Raw genomic sequence first — 16,904 nt, 5'->3', positions numbered from 1 at the left:
GTTTTGTGGAGGTATCTATGTACAAAAATAAGTCTTTGGTTTGTATTTCCCCTTCTGTCTCCGCCTGGACAATCAAATGGCAAAATTCTCAGTTTGGTCAAATACTTTATAAAAAACAAAGTCATTTTTTAGTCATCAATATATTTGATCATATATTTGATTGCAACTTAAACTGTCACATTTGATCAAATTTGACAGATTTCAGTAGTCATTAAGCTATAATCCCAGTCAAGACTACTAAACTACTAATACAAGCTGATTTGTTGTGGAAACAATATGATGAGATTCAAACTGAAAGTCGCATCATCTCAGCATGCAGTTGTCACCGGAAGAAAAATAGACGTGATATTTAAGAAGAAAGAAGTTGCAATAACAAGAAGTAGCAGCAATAATCATAAATAAGCCTATTCCTACATCAAATAAACTTTACATACCAGTTGTGAGTTCATATTTCATAAGTGAAGTGAATTGATGTATGGCCAAATATGGAGACTGATACTCAGAATTGTTCTCTGCATTTAAACCATCCAAGTGCACACACACAGTAGTGAACACACACCTGGAGCAGTGAGCAGCCATAGTGGAGCAGTTGGGGGTTTGGTGCCTTGCTTGAGGGTCTCACCTCAGTCGTGGTATTGACGGTGGAGAGAGCTCATTCACCCCCCCCCCCCCCCCAATACAATCCTTGCCAGACCTCAGACTCAAACCCTCAACATTTGGGTTACAAGTCCGTCTCTCTAACCACTAGGCTTTTATCTAATAATTGCAACTTTATTTCTTATCATTTGCAGCTTTATGTCACACTACTGCAACTTTATATTTCACAATTGTCAAATGTCTTACAGTTGTAACTATATCTCACAGTTGTTACATAATATTTCATAATTACAACTATTTCACATGCAACTTTGTCTCACAACGGTGACTATATCTATCAATTGTGACATTATGTGACATTATATCTAACAAGTGTGGCGTTATATTCCATAAGCTTGTGACTTTATATCTTACAACTGTTACTTTGTATCTCACATTATATTTCAAAACTGTGGCTATATCTCAATTGTAACTTTTTTTTTTTCAATTCTGGCTTTATATCTCATGATTGTCACATTATTTCTTCCAAGCGTTACTTAATATTTCAAAAATTACTTTATTCCTTTTTAACTGGTGCAACTTCCTAATATCCTAACTGCAAAGTTTAACTTTATATCCCACATTTGCATTTATCTCTCACAATTGTGACTTTTTAATTTTACAATGTAACTTCGACACAATTAGCTTTTTTCTTTTTTGTACTCTGAGGCTTCCACATGATTAGAAAGCTATCCATTCAAATTTGTACAGCATACCTTCCATAGCACCATGGATTAACAGGTTCTGGTATAGCTTTGTTGGTGCTCTGCTGTTTTACAAATGACAAACATGAGTGGAACAAATTACATACATTTTCTAATGTTTAAAACCTCCTGTTTCAACCTGGGGAGGGCTGTAATTGGACTTCGCCGACAGCTGGAAAGCATATGCACTTGCATGCACCCTCCCACTGCATTTATATGAATCATGGATCATTTGTGCAAGCCCTTGTGGCTTCTTTGTGGTGACCCCACCAAGCTCCAATTGACTCATGCTTAAAGGTGACTGTAATCCCTGCCAACATTGCCATCACTGACTACCTGGTTTCCCATGAACACATGTGCAAGACAGTGATTAGTCAAAATTTGATCATTAAATTCTCATGCTGAGGTGTGGTGGAAACCTCCTGAAAGCAGGCGCTAAGTGACTGTTGCCAGTCATTGTGGTTTAATGGCATCTCAGTCTGATCAACAGCTCCAGGTCAGAGCCAGTGCCCAGGCTGCTGAAATTAGAGATATATGAGCTGGTGTTTTCTAGTCATGCTCCCCCACTTTAGCTCCTCTCCATGCCAGTGGCAATGCGGGTAGAGAAACCGGGCCCAATGTCTGTTTCTTATATCTAGGTCATTGGGATGTGTGTGGTTTTAGATGGGAGCACAGCCTAATCTATGGGCTTTCTCTAGTAAAATGCTTTCAGCTGTGAGCTTTTTACGTCTGGATCTTGCACACTAACACACTGGATCATTAGATAGTGACTCCCTGTGCTTTCACTATTTAACCTGATGTTTTTTTTCTGTTGATGGTGACTTGAATTTAAGTCTGTATTGTTTTCCCTCCATGCAGAGGAGACAGAAGGAAACAGCTTTTATAAGCTTCCTGTCATTTAATCTTTTCATGTTGGAGGTCTGTGAAATATATCTAACAACCTCAAGTCGAGCATCACATCTTCAGAGCGGGGGAAGCTACATTATAAAACTACTGTTCGGCATTCAGCCAGTGACTTCTGCTGAAATGCTGAATTCATTGATTGTGTCTGCTGTTTATTTTTTTTTATGCTTTCTCTCAAAAACACCTCTGGTTCTTAGTTTCCTGTTTTAGAATAGAGTTCCCCTGGTGCCTGTAGGGGACCTTTGTTATGGGAACTGGATGAAACCATTACAAAATCCTTTATGAAATTATGTATGAAAGTAAAGTGTACATAGGGGATACCGAAGCAAATTGTATTTTTTTATTAGTTTTTTTTTGGGGATATATTTCAGTATAAATAAAGGGATAGTTCAACATAAAAAGGAAGTTCTGTCATCATTTACTATTACGTTGTTCCAAACCTGTATGAATTTCCTTTATTTTAAGAATTTTTTTTCTCTCCATACAATATAAATCAATGTTCACCGAGATTTGATTACCAACATTTTTCAAAATAGCTTCTTTTTTATGTTCCACAAAAGAAAGTCATGCAGATTTGAAACAACACGAGTAAATGATGACAAAATGTTAATTTTTATCCCTTGACTACTTATTGCATATAATTTTCTGGGGGAAAAAATACAAATTATCAAACATATGGATCTGTGACCTTTGTTGATAACATGACTCTGTAGCTCGGTAGGATATCACAATGATAAGCTGCTGATTGAAAGGTATACTGTAGTTCACTCAAAAATGAAACGCTGACTGTGCACACACTGTATGACACAATAGAGGAAGCTATAGATTATGGTTTATAAAGTTTTAAAAATTGATATTTTTCTTACACAAATGCATCCACTAACTCAGAAGGCTTTTATTAAACCCCTGGAGCCGGGTATGGATGCACTTTATTTTGCTTCAAAATCTTGACCACCATTCACTGCATTATAAAGCTTGGAAGAGCCAGGATATTTATTTTATATAATTTCCGATTATGTTTTTCTGAAAGAAGAAAGTCATATACACCTAGTATGGCTTGAGGGTGAGCATGGAGTAATTTTCATTTTTGGGTGAACTTTCCCTTTAAATAACAAGATCATTTTTTAAATATATAAGCCATCAGCTACAACACATCTGTATTATAACATATTTAATAGGTTTTGAGCAGAATTTAAACAATTGCGACAAGTAAAACTACAAATATGGAAAAGTAGACGTTTCTGAAAAATATATTTGTTCTGAAAACACAAAGTTCAATCTGGCCTTAATGTTTGCCATGTGGTTTAGTTGTGTTCCTTTCTTACAAAAATGTGATATTATTGAACTATTGTTTATGAGATATAAATCACAAGAATGTCGTAATTTAAGACAGTTGTAAACATGTTTTTCAAAACCAACAAAGACAAACACTGCTAGAGAAAACAATATTTTATGCAATTGAACTTTTTAGATTCCAAACCTTATTGTGACAATGCACTTTTCACTATTATGCAGATACATTGATTATTTGCATGTGGATGGATTACATAATGTCCTGTTTTGAGATAATATAGCGGTGAATCTTCCTCAGTAATAGAGTCTCTGTCTGTGACTGGCAGTAATTCCACTACATCTCAGCAATGACATTCTTCTGTCATTGCTCGGCCTGTTTACACCAAGACAATAAAACTTCAACTGAGGACAAGAATTCTTAACATTGTGGTGAAAAAGCCTCATTTAAACAATGCTTGCTGCATTTTTCCTTATCTGTGCAAAACAAACCCATTCCTCATGTGGAAGGTCATGCACTTTGAAGCTCTTCAGATCCAGCAGTTTGTTTGTCTAGAAGTAAAATGTGATCTTGGAATGTCTTGGATCTCCGTCCGTCTCTTTCAGTCTTCACTCTTGTAAATACTTTGTGCGCAGTTTACCTTCCCTACAAATTTAATGAGTCTGTTTATGTTTTTGTAGTTATCTTAACAATTTAACTGAATTAAATTTCATTAATGAGATGCATGGACCTTTTCATTATCTTATCATTCATTTTATTAGCTGAAAACATGGTGGTGCAGTAATTAAGTGTCAACACTATGTTAATGTCAGATTGTTTGAAAATAATTTCTTTTAAAAAATAAATGCTTTGGGTATTTGGGACAAACGCTTCTTAACAAACTGCAGAAGCCCATTTTTGTTCTCAATACATTTTTGTTCTCAATCTAGTTTCTTCCAAAACATTTGCTTGATTAAAGTGTGAGGTGATCTCAGAGACGCATGACAATCCGTTACGGTTATGATTTAAGACATTACTTGTGATGACATGTCTTGAGTATTCCACATAAATGTAATGGAGCTTCATCATTTCAGTTTCAAGGAAGTTATTTGGATATCTTGCCATTCCAGGTTTGTCTTATGAGAAACCACACTGGCATAACTTACATGTAGACCAATAAAATATATAATGAAGGCAAATTTTAACAGAAATGTTGAGCAGTTTTCTCAGGATAACAGTCACATTTTTAATGGAGCAAGTAGTCAAGTGTGTTTTAAAGGTACTAAATTCATTTAAAATAATGGTTTGATGTATTAGTGTTACCCTGTGTACTTTTGACTGTTTCATAAGTTGTTTTATTTTTAATTAATGCTTTACATGTTTTTTCATTGTGACAACTTACCCCATTCAGTGTGAAAATGTATATTGATGGGATGCAATTGATGTAGGAAAATGATCAACATTTGTATTCCAGGGAAAACTATTTTTATTGATATTTTATATATCATTAATAGACTTTCGGTATGTGTCTAAATAATCCATCCTGAGAAATGTGCATTAAGTAAAAAGTGTGATCTACCCTACAGAATCAGGGTCTGATAACTGATAATACAGATGACGTAAATGCAATCATAACAGGTTATTTGACATCTGAGGATGTGGGCACTGTGCCTAGAACAACTTCATAACCTCTCCGGCTGATTTTAATTGCTCTACAAAGATGATGAACCACAGTTCACAGAGACGCCCTCGTGACATAAACAGCTTTGTTGATCTCTGCACTCATCCGACGTAATTGTACGGTTTGCGGGACACTGATCATATTCCCCAAAGCAAACTGATGAATGAGGACAGCAGCAGTAGGAGTTAACGCTGACAGGGAGTTCAAGGAGTCCGTCCGTGTTCACGGGGGGCACGTCAATACTCCTCTCACACTCGCGCTCACTTATTTTCAAGGCACGTGTAGCCAAACTCACTTCACTTTCTCAGTTTTCCACAAACAAGTTCCTAGCATTTTTAAATAAATACATTTACTACTCAGTCTAAATGTAGTGTGAGGGTGGATAGCGGAGACAAAGAAACCAAAAGGAAGACGCTAGCGTTTTTCGGCGTTCGCACGCGCAGAGCGTCAGGACTGAGTGGCGCGTGACTGTTACTCATATATGGAGCTGTGTTCGCACGAGCGGTAAATCCAGTGAGGATGACCCCTCATACTCAGCGGCGAGACTCTCGAGAAAGTTGGAAACTGATATCTGGAGCATCCAGCGTTGCTTAGTACATTCCAATGCATGAAGCCAAGCCTCCAGACGTGTTGTTTAGCCAAAGCAAGCAGGAATACTCCGTGATGCGCACGAGCTGGGAAAACTGTTGATCCTTTTAATTAAAAACGGAGTGAGTGAGTACATTGGGTGCGTTACTTTTGATGTCTCCGGTCAGCACAGCTGTAAAGGTATGTGTCACAGCTTGTTAACTATTTCAGACTTGTCATTTTGATTTTCACGGTCAGAGATACTTAGTTAAAAAATATATAGATATCTATTCATTAGCGTCTAACTACTGGAACGTAGATCAGTGCAGTTAATTCAACAAAGAGATTGATGCAACATCATTCTTGTTTAGTATGACAAATACTCATTTTGTCTAGTAGTATTTAAATTAGTTTACTCACTCCAGATTCATTTATGTCATACATTTCCTAATTATGTTTTCATAAAAGATGCAGTATGCATTTATTTCTCTATAGTATGCAATGGGGAAAATGTCTTAAATCAAGATGGTTAGCTGGTCTTAATTGGTCTCCCAGGCTAGTTAAGGTGATCTGTTGTCTGGATAAAGAGGGATTTGTTGGTGTTTTTAAGCTAGTTGGACCAGCAAAACTAAATAAAAACACTTGATTGTAATAAGAATAACCAAACGATACCAGATAAAACCAGATTAAACCAGCAAATCAGTTTAAAATGGATTAAGATTTTTTTCAGCAGGTTTCTACTGTACTCCTTGTTACTGGTTTAAGATGGTTTAAGATGGTTTTCCAGCCTGGAAGGTGCCCAAAACCCCTTTAAAACCATCTCAACAGACCGGTTAACTACCTTAGGCTGATTTGAGATGCCCACTCTCTGGCAGGGTATAGACTGATTTCTTAAAATATGTGTATCACCTCAATCTTGGCTCACAGTCAGCAGTGGAAAACCCTTAAACATGATGGGACTGCTGTCAGCATCAGATCTTTTGTCAGACATTTAAAGTCCAGGCTTTCTCAACCACTCTTAGCCCCCCTCTTGCTCAACAAACACTATTTTCTTTAGCAGCTGGAATGCTGACTATTCTGGGTGGACAAATAAAATTTCCCAACGAAACCCGTCTGGTCTCAATTTACTCATTCGCTAGTTCAGCCGGGAATACAAACCCATTGAAAAGATGTTAGGTGTAACACGTGGGAATCTGTATGAGCAAATATTGCCTGCGTTAAGCCCAAAATATGTCAGTTTCTATTCAAGAAGAAATTCGTCTGAAATCATGTGATTGATTGGACAAAAACGTATGTAATGCATCCCAGCTATTCTGAGTTTCATTATAGTGCTGCTGTTGTTTTGTGAGTTTATGTAGATGTGCATTGAGACCTAAACACACACACCACAAAGTTCGTCTGTCAGTAGATCTGTGGAGTCATGTTAATTTTCCTTTTAAACACGCAAGACACATGTGTTCTCGACCGGCTTCAAGGTCTACATTTTCTTGAAAATGTCAGCACACATGGATTTGAGCTCTGAAAACTCTTCATATAAATGTCACTTCATTGTTTTTGCTGTTTGGAAATTGCAGCATATCTCAGGGCAAAACTATATCTTAAAAATCGCCCGTTTGGGTCTTTTTTGGGGGGGTATTGTTTGGTCATTTTCATCATCAAAGAGAAGAATAGGCTTCAGGATTGGTCATGGACTCTGAACTGAGAGGCAGGAAGTCAGCCAAACCCTCCCTCTGGATGTTTGGAGCTTTGAATGTGAAGGTTAACATGCAAAGCTCTGTTTGCTTTGAAAACCAACATCCCCTTTTCACAATCCACTTATTCACTTGAAAAACTGTCCTTGCTAATGCTGTCCTGCTGCTTAGTTTACCATGAATTTAGGAGACAAACCCCCTCCTCCTAAGAGCTCAGAGGGAATCCACCAAATCCCCATTTCCTCTCACTGCACCCCAGCTACAAGAATTTGTGCTGATGAGGTTCCCAGCCCCATGCTCCATGTCCTTTGTGGAGAGATGCAGTACAACCTGTATCTGAGGTGCAAAGGACAGCTTGAATTCTGTGTTTTGTCTTTTATAGTCTCAGTATTTTTGTTGCGAACGCTGAGCTTTAACACACAAGTCTACTTTGGTTTTAAAGGGTTAGTTCACCCAAAAATTTAAATTTTGTCATTAATGACTCACCCTCATGTCGTTCCAAACCGTAAGACCTTGGTTCATCTTCAGAACACAGTTTAAGATATTTTAGATTTAGTCCGAGAGCTTTCTGTCCCCCCATTGAAAATGTGTGTATGGTCTACTGTCCATGTCCAGAAAGGTAATAAAAACATAATCAAAGTAGTCCATGTGACATCAGAGGGTCAGTTAGAATGTGTTGAAGCATCGAAAATACACTTTGGTCCAAAAATAGCAAAAACTAAGACTTTATTCAGCATTGAATTAGTGTATTTTTTGTTTGTTTGATGCATTTCCTTGTCTTTAGTTCGCCATGTAGCTTTCAATAGTGCATCAAGGGTTGACCAGGTACTTTGTACCACTGGTACTTAAGAACTATAAGTACTATAACGTTTTCATTTTTTAGTGCAGACTTGGTACCGAAATACCGGGCCTTTTGACAATACTACCACAGACCTTGTTTTACTCATAAATTAAAAAAAAACATACTTCGATGTTTTGATGGAGGTAGTAATGCAAACACAGACATAACCCCCCCCACCACTCCGACCTCTGAAGCCCCCATAATAAGCGCTAGAACAGTCACTCAGCAGCCAAGAGCTTTACACTCATCTCCCTCAAACAGCGGCATTTCCGACACTGGTGGAGGAGAAAAGAGCTGGAAGTGGTTCAAAGAGTTGATGGCTTGGGAGGGGATGAGCTTGTTGACAGTGGAGTTTGCTGACTCCGTCCTCAAGGAGTCTTGTGTTTGCAGAGGTGACAGAGCGCGTACTTTTTAGAGAGTTTTCAAGTGCAGGTGTGTGAAACACAGCTGGAGCATCACAGCGGTGAATGCCATCCTCTGTCTGGTGACTCAAAACCGCACTTGGCTGCCTCCTCCATGAGTAATTCGTCCCCACCCTTCTATGTTTCTCTGTGGCTTTTGATCACCCCAGGTTTTTGTCTGCACCCCTGCCATGTTTTTTAATCAAGGTCTAAGTTCATGACATTTCTGCGTATTTCCTTCTGTATGCACTTTGCCTTGCTTGGATCATTATCCATTTGTCTTTTTTGCATCTTTTATCATTCACTAGATTCACATCACTAGAAACATTCCCATTAGTAATACAAAACTGTTTAACTTCCCAGGCTCAGTACACTATAGTATATGCATGATATAGTGCTTCCTTCTCCTGGCTTCTAAAAGGTACATTAGCCCGCCTTTTCCTGCTCTTGAAAAAAATTTATGGGGCTGCATGCTAGTTTGTCACCTTGAACTTTATGGACAGACAGCTATTATTTTATAGACACCATTTGCAACACAGCTTTCCTTCTATAATTAGTTTCATACACAAAGACAAAGGGAATTTCCCTTTTGGAGCAGGCAAGAACTCAGGGCTACAAGCCCTTTTTTATAGCCCCACTCTTCACTGCACCCGATGACACTTTTATTAAGCCTCAGGAACTTGGATGTTTCAGCCCTCTCGACCAAAACTCTTTCCCCTCACATGTTCTCTGGGGAATGATTTGTTTTTATGTGCAATCATGACATATTTCTGAAAAACCATGAAAATGGGTTTTTTGAACTATATAAACTGCTTTCTATTGGTCATTGTGAGGTCACTGGCCTTGTTTCATCTTGTGAACGGCTGGGAAAGCTCTTGCTGGCCAGCTGATGATGGCCAAATTTGGATGATCTCACATGGCATTCATTACTGATGCACAGCTGTTTTACTGTGCACTAATGGGTCATTTCAAAATGTAGGCCAAATTCCCAAAGCTCCAAGATTTGTGCATGAAATGTATTGAGCTCAATAGGAACAATCTGAAAAAATAGAACCTAATCATCTTGGCTGGTGAATATTAACTATTTGTGCCCGTTTGCTTTCTTGCCCACTGCATTTCCTTACCAGCATGTGTAAATATGGGTGACCACCCCAAACACACTTTAGACATTGTGTTTGTGAAGCCTTTATTGTCTAACCGAACAAAGAAAAGGCTAAAAGAAATGGTGCTGGCAGTGGGCAGACATGTTGAAAGGGTAGTTGAGAAGTGGATGGCAGTGCTGTGGTCCGGTTCCAGAGGGAAATGTGAAGGTCAGCTAGAAGAGAAACAACTTTCAAAACTCTGTGTAAGACAATAGAGCAGCAGGGCCGGGAATGACACCCTTGCATGGGCTACAATACTGCCATGCAAAGGCAAAAGACTGTAACTTCGATATTTGTCAAAAATGAGTTATTGATATTTTGGGGACATTCAAGACATACTTTATCATGTGTTTTATTTATGTTTGTTATTTAATCCAGAGTGACTTACAGTGCATTCAGGCTAACATTTTTTATCTATCATGTGTTCCCTGGGAATCAAACCCACAACCTTTTGTGCTGCTAGGCAATGTTCTACCACTGAGCCAAATTTTGTTGTTTTTCAGAAAAAATAATGGGTCTTCTCAACCATTATTCGAAAAGCCCTGGAGAGACCAAGGCAGAACACAGTATAACACCAGTTACCACTCCACACTTTGCTCCACAATATGAAGTTACGGTGCCGGTTTGGAGTTATTCGATGTTCCGTCCATTAAAGTCTGCCGCATTTTTATGTGTAGACAAACAAATTAGAGTGCGATCTACCAAACAGCTGCATATAACACTGCTAATATTATATAGCACTGTTAAGACTAGATACCTTGCCAGTAATGCGTAATCATGAACAACCTTTAAAGATTCCTTCTTTTTGTAATGCAGATTATTCACCAGGCTGTCACTACTAGTTGGACGCGTGTGGTCACGTGTGGACTCGAATAACGTAGCTAGCATGATCAATAATAACATCAATAGCCTTCCTTTCTTGTAACTCGATAAAATCGATCCTTGGCGATGAATGTAGAATGGAGAGGTTTAATACACAAGCATTCTGACCATTAGCCTATTCCCATTTGTTAGAGTACACATCAAACCACAAGACGTTATGTTAGGTTAAAGTTAGGCTATTTCATACAAATCAAAATTAAACCAATTATGCTATGTCCAGCATTCCTATGTCTAGCACCCCTCCACACATTCACTTGCATCTCTGTTTATGTTTGTCAAGCAGTTTTAGATAGTTGGAAGTTGGATTGGCTGTGAGTGAGTTTATAGTAGTGGGCTCTGTTTGCAATAAGAAATTCATCTGTTGACAATTCTTTAAAGTTCAGTGTCAAAAGTAATAGTATTTAATGATTTTTTAAATACTGTAGTTAAAACCAGAAGCTTTGCGTCAACTTTGTGTTTTTGGTTGCAAAACAACCATGAAGAAAATGAATAAGTCTAACATGTTCAAGAAATTGTTCAATGAATAAAAGTTTTTTTTATTGGCATCTGTGGTTCCAAAAAGAACCTTTAACTGCAATGAAAACTTTCCTTGAACAAAAGTTTATTTATAGCGGAAAGAGGTTCTTAATATTATTAAAAAGTTATTTATACTAAGAAAATGTAACCTTCTGAAATGGTTCTTTGGGGAATATGTGGCAGGGGTTCCCAATTATTATTTTTTTTGTCAGCTGAATCCTTGGTATGTAAAAGTGTTTACTTGAAGTAGACCTTGAAATTTTAACCCAATATTTTAATTACGGCACATTTGCATGTTCACTGTTGTCTGATCACATAACATGCAAGTCAAGTCAAGTCACCTTTATTTATATAGTGCTGTAAACAAAAAAAACTGAACAACATTAATTAGCAAAACAGTGTGTCAATAATGCAAAATGATAGTTAAAGTCAGTTCATCATTGAATTCAGTGATGTCATCATCAGTTCAGTTTAAAGGGGGGGGGGGGGGGGGTGAAATGCTCGTTTTCACTCAATCTCCTGTTAATCTTGAGTACCTATAGAGTAGTACTGCATCCTTCATAACTCCAAAAAGTCTTTAGTTTTATTATATTCATAAGAGAAAGATAGTCTGTACCAATTTTTCCCGGAAAAACACGACCGACTGGAGGCGTGATGTGTGGGCGGAGCTAAAGAATCACGAGCGCCAGTAGGCTTTTGCGTAGAGAGCGTTTGGAAGCTGTGACATTAACTTGAGGAAAAAACCATCATCCAAAACAAACCATGGCTTACAGTCAGATTCAGCCGTATATTTATGATCCAGAATCAGATCCCGAGGCTGAAACTGAACGAGAGCAGCAGCAGCAACGTCTCGCTCCGAGCGGGGCTCGCACCCGGGTCTCCGGCATGGGAGGGGACGCACTAACAAGGAGGCAGAGATATTTTAAGCAGTTTTACTCACCGCCTGCGGTTCCAACACACAATTGTGACCCTTTTTCGTTGGGACTGCATTATCCTTAAGAAATAAACGATACGCAAATCCGTCGTCAAACTGGGCCTTGTTTGTAAAACAAAAATCTTCGAAATGCAGGGAACAAACAAAAACACTTGCACAACTCCGTTGATGCTCTGTAAAAATAAACTCCATCCACTGGTTCCTTAATGCTGTTTTTTTTTTTTGGTAATCTGTGCAGGGTTGTCTTGCCCTGGCAACCAAAAACACACTTCTTTTGTGACATTTCGCGACGCTCTCGCTCTGATCAGTGAATGTCTCTGCTCTCAGTGCTCTGCTATACGGGAGCGCGCTCTCTTCCGGCAGAAGTGCCTCAGGACCCATATAAGGAAATTCCGCTCCATCTAACGTCACACAGAGCCATACTCGAAAAAAAACTTTCCGAAACTTGTGACAAACCGGAAGGAGTATTTTTGGAACAGAAATACTCCTTCAAACGTACAACTTAATTTTTGAAACTTTGTCCATGTTTAGCATGGGAATCCAACTCTTTAACAGTGTAAAAAACTCAGTATGCATGAAATAGCATTTCACCCCCCCCCCCCTTTAAATAGTATCTGTGCAATCATTTGCAATCAAGTCAACGATATCGCTGTAAATGAAGTGTCCCCAGCTAAGCAAGCCAGAGGCGACAGCAGCAATGAACCAAAACTCCATCGGTGACAGAATAGAGAATAACCTTGGGAAAAACCAGGCTCAGTTGGGTGGCAGTTCTCCTCTAAAGAGACGAAACCAGCAGTTTAATTCCAGGCTCCAGCAAAGTCAAATTTTGCAGAAGAATCATCTGTTTCCTTTGGTCTTGTCCCGGTGGTCGTCTGTGAAAAGGTCTTTACAGGGGATCTGTATCTGGCGCTCTAGATGTCCTGGTCTCCGCTGTCTTTCAGGGCTGTAGAGGTCCTTTCTAGATGCTGATCCACCACCTGGGCTGTATACGTACTGGATCCGGGTGACTGCAGTGACCCTCTGATCTGGATATATGAGAGAAACAGACTAATATTAGCGTAGATGCCATTCTTCTAGCAATGTAGCAAGTACATCAGGTGTTATGGGAAGTGTTCCCTGTCGCAATTTCAGGTTTATTAAGATAAATTGTGCTGCCCCATTTGTTCATTTTAATATGACAACTTTTCACCTCTAAAAGGTAATTGAAACTTTTTCTCGCAATTCAGAATTTTTCTTGCAATTCTAAATTTACTTTTACAATTCTGACATTTTTCTTTGAATTCTGTTGACATCTTTGAATGTAAACAGACTGTTTATTTTCTGCCATGAAAAAAAGTTAATTATGAATTTCTGTCTCACAATTCAGACTTTTTTCTTGCAATTCTAAATTTGTCTTACAATTCTTTTTCTTTTGCAATTCTAAAAAAAATTGAAATATAAACTAAGAATATTAGATCTTTTCTCAGAGCAAAATCAAACATCTGAGTTGTGTGATTGAAAGTTGCAAAAACAGGCTTCCATATGAACCCCCTGCATTTTCGAAACCCTGTTCTATGGCATATCTACAAGCTTTATTTTTCAGCATTCTGCTGTGTTTTGTTAGGGATTGACTCTTTTTATATTACCGTACAATACAAGAAATGGTGAACTCCTTCACACTAACATATAATTGTCATCCAGCTTTTCAATCTTTTAGACATGCAAAAGAAAACTCCCCAAAACGCACATACACATATGCAGGCAAGAACAGGTACACAGCTATCCAGCTGTGCTTACTTGTAATAGGACTCTGTCAGTGGGTAGTTTTGTTTCTATGATTGTCAGAGTGCCGAGCGTACAGATGCACCTGGAATGATGCCACGAGAGATGCAACTGTAATGAAAATTACATGGTGGAAAAAGGCCTCCCGCTTGACATTTTTCATTATGACAAAGTTGCAATTTTGCTCAAGGGGCATGTCAGGGTGTTTGGAAGATGTATGGAGACTGGCTGCTCTGCTTTAGGGAGAGTGGAGTCTTGCTAACCTCATTCTAACCTCTGTGTGGCTAACCAGATGTTGGCTGTCATCCACTCGGCCTCAAAAATACTTGCTGTCCCCGCCCCCGACAGAAGCATTTATTCGCTATTAGAATCTGTTGTCGGAAAACGAGTTAATTTTTTACCACAATTCCATTTCTGGAATTCGGGAATTTCAAAGCAAACAAGCTTTGGAGCCAAAAAAGTACATGGGGATTTAACTGCAAAGGCTTGTAGTGTTCTACAACCTTCATGCTGACAGTTACAGGAAGTGAGATGCCTTTAATGAGGCAGAGCTGGAAATGAGCCCTTAAGGACCCAGGGGACTGTGGTGAGAAACACTCGGAAGGACAGTGCATGGAAAAGTGCCAGTGTCATTTTTAATTTAGTCTGGTTACGAGACATCCAAAACGGATCATTACACTTGGCTCTGAGTGCTACATTGCAACTGAAGTATTGACACAAACAGAGCTGCCTAAATAACAGGATCTAAATCACGCATATACTGAATTTGTCTCTGTGGGGTAAATGGCTCGTCCTGATTTTGCTGAGTTAGATGTGTTCCTAGGTCAACATATTTTGTTGACCCTGGAACAACATTTTACTCCAAAAATATATTCTTGACCATATCCCTACACCTAAACCCAACCTTAACCATGAGTAATCCCTAAAAACAGTGATTTTAAGTGTAAACTTCACAAAATCTATAAACTGGTTCTTCAAATCTGATTGGTTAATCACAATGTTGTTCCAGGGACAACAAAGATGCTGTCCCAGAAACATGTCTCACTTGGTAAAATCAGGTTCTGCGGGGTATATGATACAAAACTTTAGATCAGCGGTTGTCGATCGGTGGATCGTGACCAAAAATTAGACTGCAGGTCTGTTTTGACAGGAGAGACAAAGCAATGCTGAATGTAAATGATAAAATTCCATATAATGATAGGGATGCACAATATGTATGTACCATATTAGTTATTGAACAATTTTGCAGATTTTTAAAACATTTATCTGTAATGGTCAATATTGGATATTTAAAGGGGTGGTTGATTGCAATTTGACTTTTTTTCCCCCCATTAGTTAGTGTGTAATATTGTTGTTTGAGCATAAAAATAAATAAAAACAAAGTTACGAAGCTGAAGGTTCAATGCAAATGGCGATGTCGTCTTTTAAAATTACTTTTAAAATTACTTTTAAAATTACTTTCCTTGCAAAGATTATAGAAACGGGCATTGTAGGCCACTGTCCCAGGAAAGAGTCCTCATCCTCCATAAAAATGCGCTGCACACATCTGAATATTTGGTTTGAACTGTTCTGGAGCAGTGTTGTAAATACAACTTAACCACTGATTTCTAGTTATGTCCTTGTTTGGAAGACCAAAGAAAGTAGTTTCATTTTCACAACGAAACACACAGCATCTGCACAACATGGCGGCCGTTTTTGTTAGTGTTTGACCACTATTTATTCTGGGTCCTCTAAACCCCCCTTTTTAGATTATAGAAACCTCTTTATTAAAATTCATAAATCAAAGCGTAGAAAAAGAGCAGTGTGAATTTTAATATAAGACATTAGAGCAAAATAAGTATGTAAAACTTCTACCCAATGCTGTGAAATGTTACTGAGTTTCTGAGGGTGGTTGGATAGTTCAAGCTTTCCCGTCTGCTGGTCCCGTCCTCGGGGGGAGGCTGTGGAGTGAAGGCTGGGGCAGGTGACATGGGAGACAGCTTGTCGGGATACGATAAACATTAACACATCATAGAGGAGCCCTGTCTATTCAGATTGTTTCCTTTTCCAGAAGTTCCAGCATCAATTGCACTGGCGGGACACATGCTCAACATTTGGGAAAGGGAGCTGATTTTTGTGTCTGTGCCAACCATTACATACATTTCATTTTCTCTTCTTTTGTAAGAGAGAGAGAACTCAAGAAAAAAACCCTTCGAAGCAAGGCTGCAAGCTACAGTACACCCCAACTCTTTCTCAAACAGCGTCTTTTGAGTCTCAGCTTTTTAATTGCCTTAGCTCAGGCCTTTGGTATTCTTTTCCTCTTGATTTTTTTAATTATCTTTCTCTTCTCGTGAAAGAAGCGGAAAGCTCTGTAGAACTGATGAAGAACGAGCTAGTTTGCTGTAGTTTTTCTCAGTCTAAAATTAAGTATACACTACATTTGTTAAGTGGTTCAAATGTTCTGACTTATGTCTGAGCTGACTGCAGGACATCCTTCTGCCCAAAGATGTCACTTACTTGATTTTTCGTTTATTTTCCCAGCAGGCATTCTTGCTGCAAAGTGATAGTGTTACATTTTACTTTTTTAACACTTTGTTTTCCAGGTTTCAACTTCCTGTGATACAATCACACCATGCCTGAGGGGGCGGGCCGCGACAACCAGAAAAAAAACCGCTACCAAGGTCAGATGCCACTTTTAATTTCAGAATGTTCAATGTTTGGAAATCTGAGCATGATGATGTAATATCCCAGTAATTATGTATTATGTAATTAACCAAGTTACTGACAGGAAACGCTCATTCAACAAAATATTGGGAAAATGGGAAAAGATAACTTTTGTGAGATATTGCACAATTTTCAATGGAGATAAGTCATCAAGCATGCCCGAGATAAGAGTGTATATTAGGAATGAAATGCTAACAGTTATCAGGTTCCGATTTAGTCAGGTGGTATCCCTCTTGATAATTTTGGACCTCAGCCTCTCCTACATTACAAAG

General features: G+C 38.6%; 1 protein-coding gene across 1 annotated transcript in view; it reads left to right on the top strand.

Annotated features, from left to right (window-relative positions):
• Positions 1–5,358: 5,358 nt before the first annotated feature.
• Positions 5,359–16,904, top strand: part of LOC128029276 (pleckstrin homology domain-containing family G member 2) — a 43,489-nt gene continuing 31,943 nt past the window's right edge. The window contains exons 1-2 of the mRNA XM_052616957.1: positions 5,359–5,962; positions 16,512–16,589. Coding sequence (XP_052472917.1) covers positions 16,541–16,589 — 49 coding nt within the window. The 5' untranslated portion in view covers positions 5,359–5,962; positions 16,512–16,540. The remainder of the gene's footprint in view (positions 5,963–16,511; positions 16,590–16,904) is intronic.

Source organism: Carassius gibelio, chromosome A15 (assembly GCF_023724105.1).
Source record: "Carassius gibelio isolate Cgi1373 ecotype wild population from Czech Republic chromosome A15, carGib1.2-hapl.c, whole genome shotgun sequence".
In the NCBI taxonomy this organism is placed as follows: domain Eukaryota; kingdom Metazoa; phylum Chordata; class Actinopteri; order Cypriniformes; family Cyprinidae; genus Carassius; species Carassius gibelio.
Note: the sequence above shows the minus strand (reverse complement) of the source record. Positions and strands in the feature narration are given on the sequence as shown.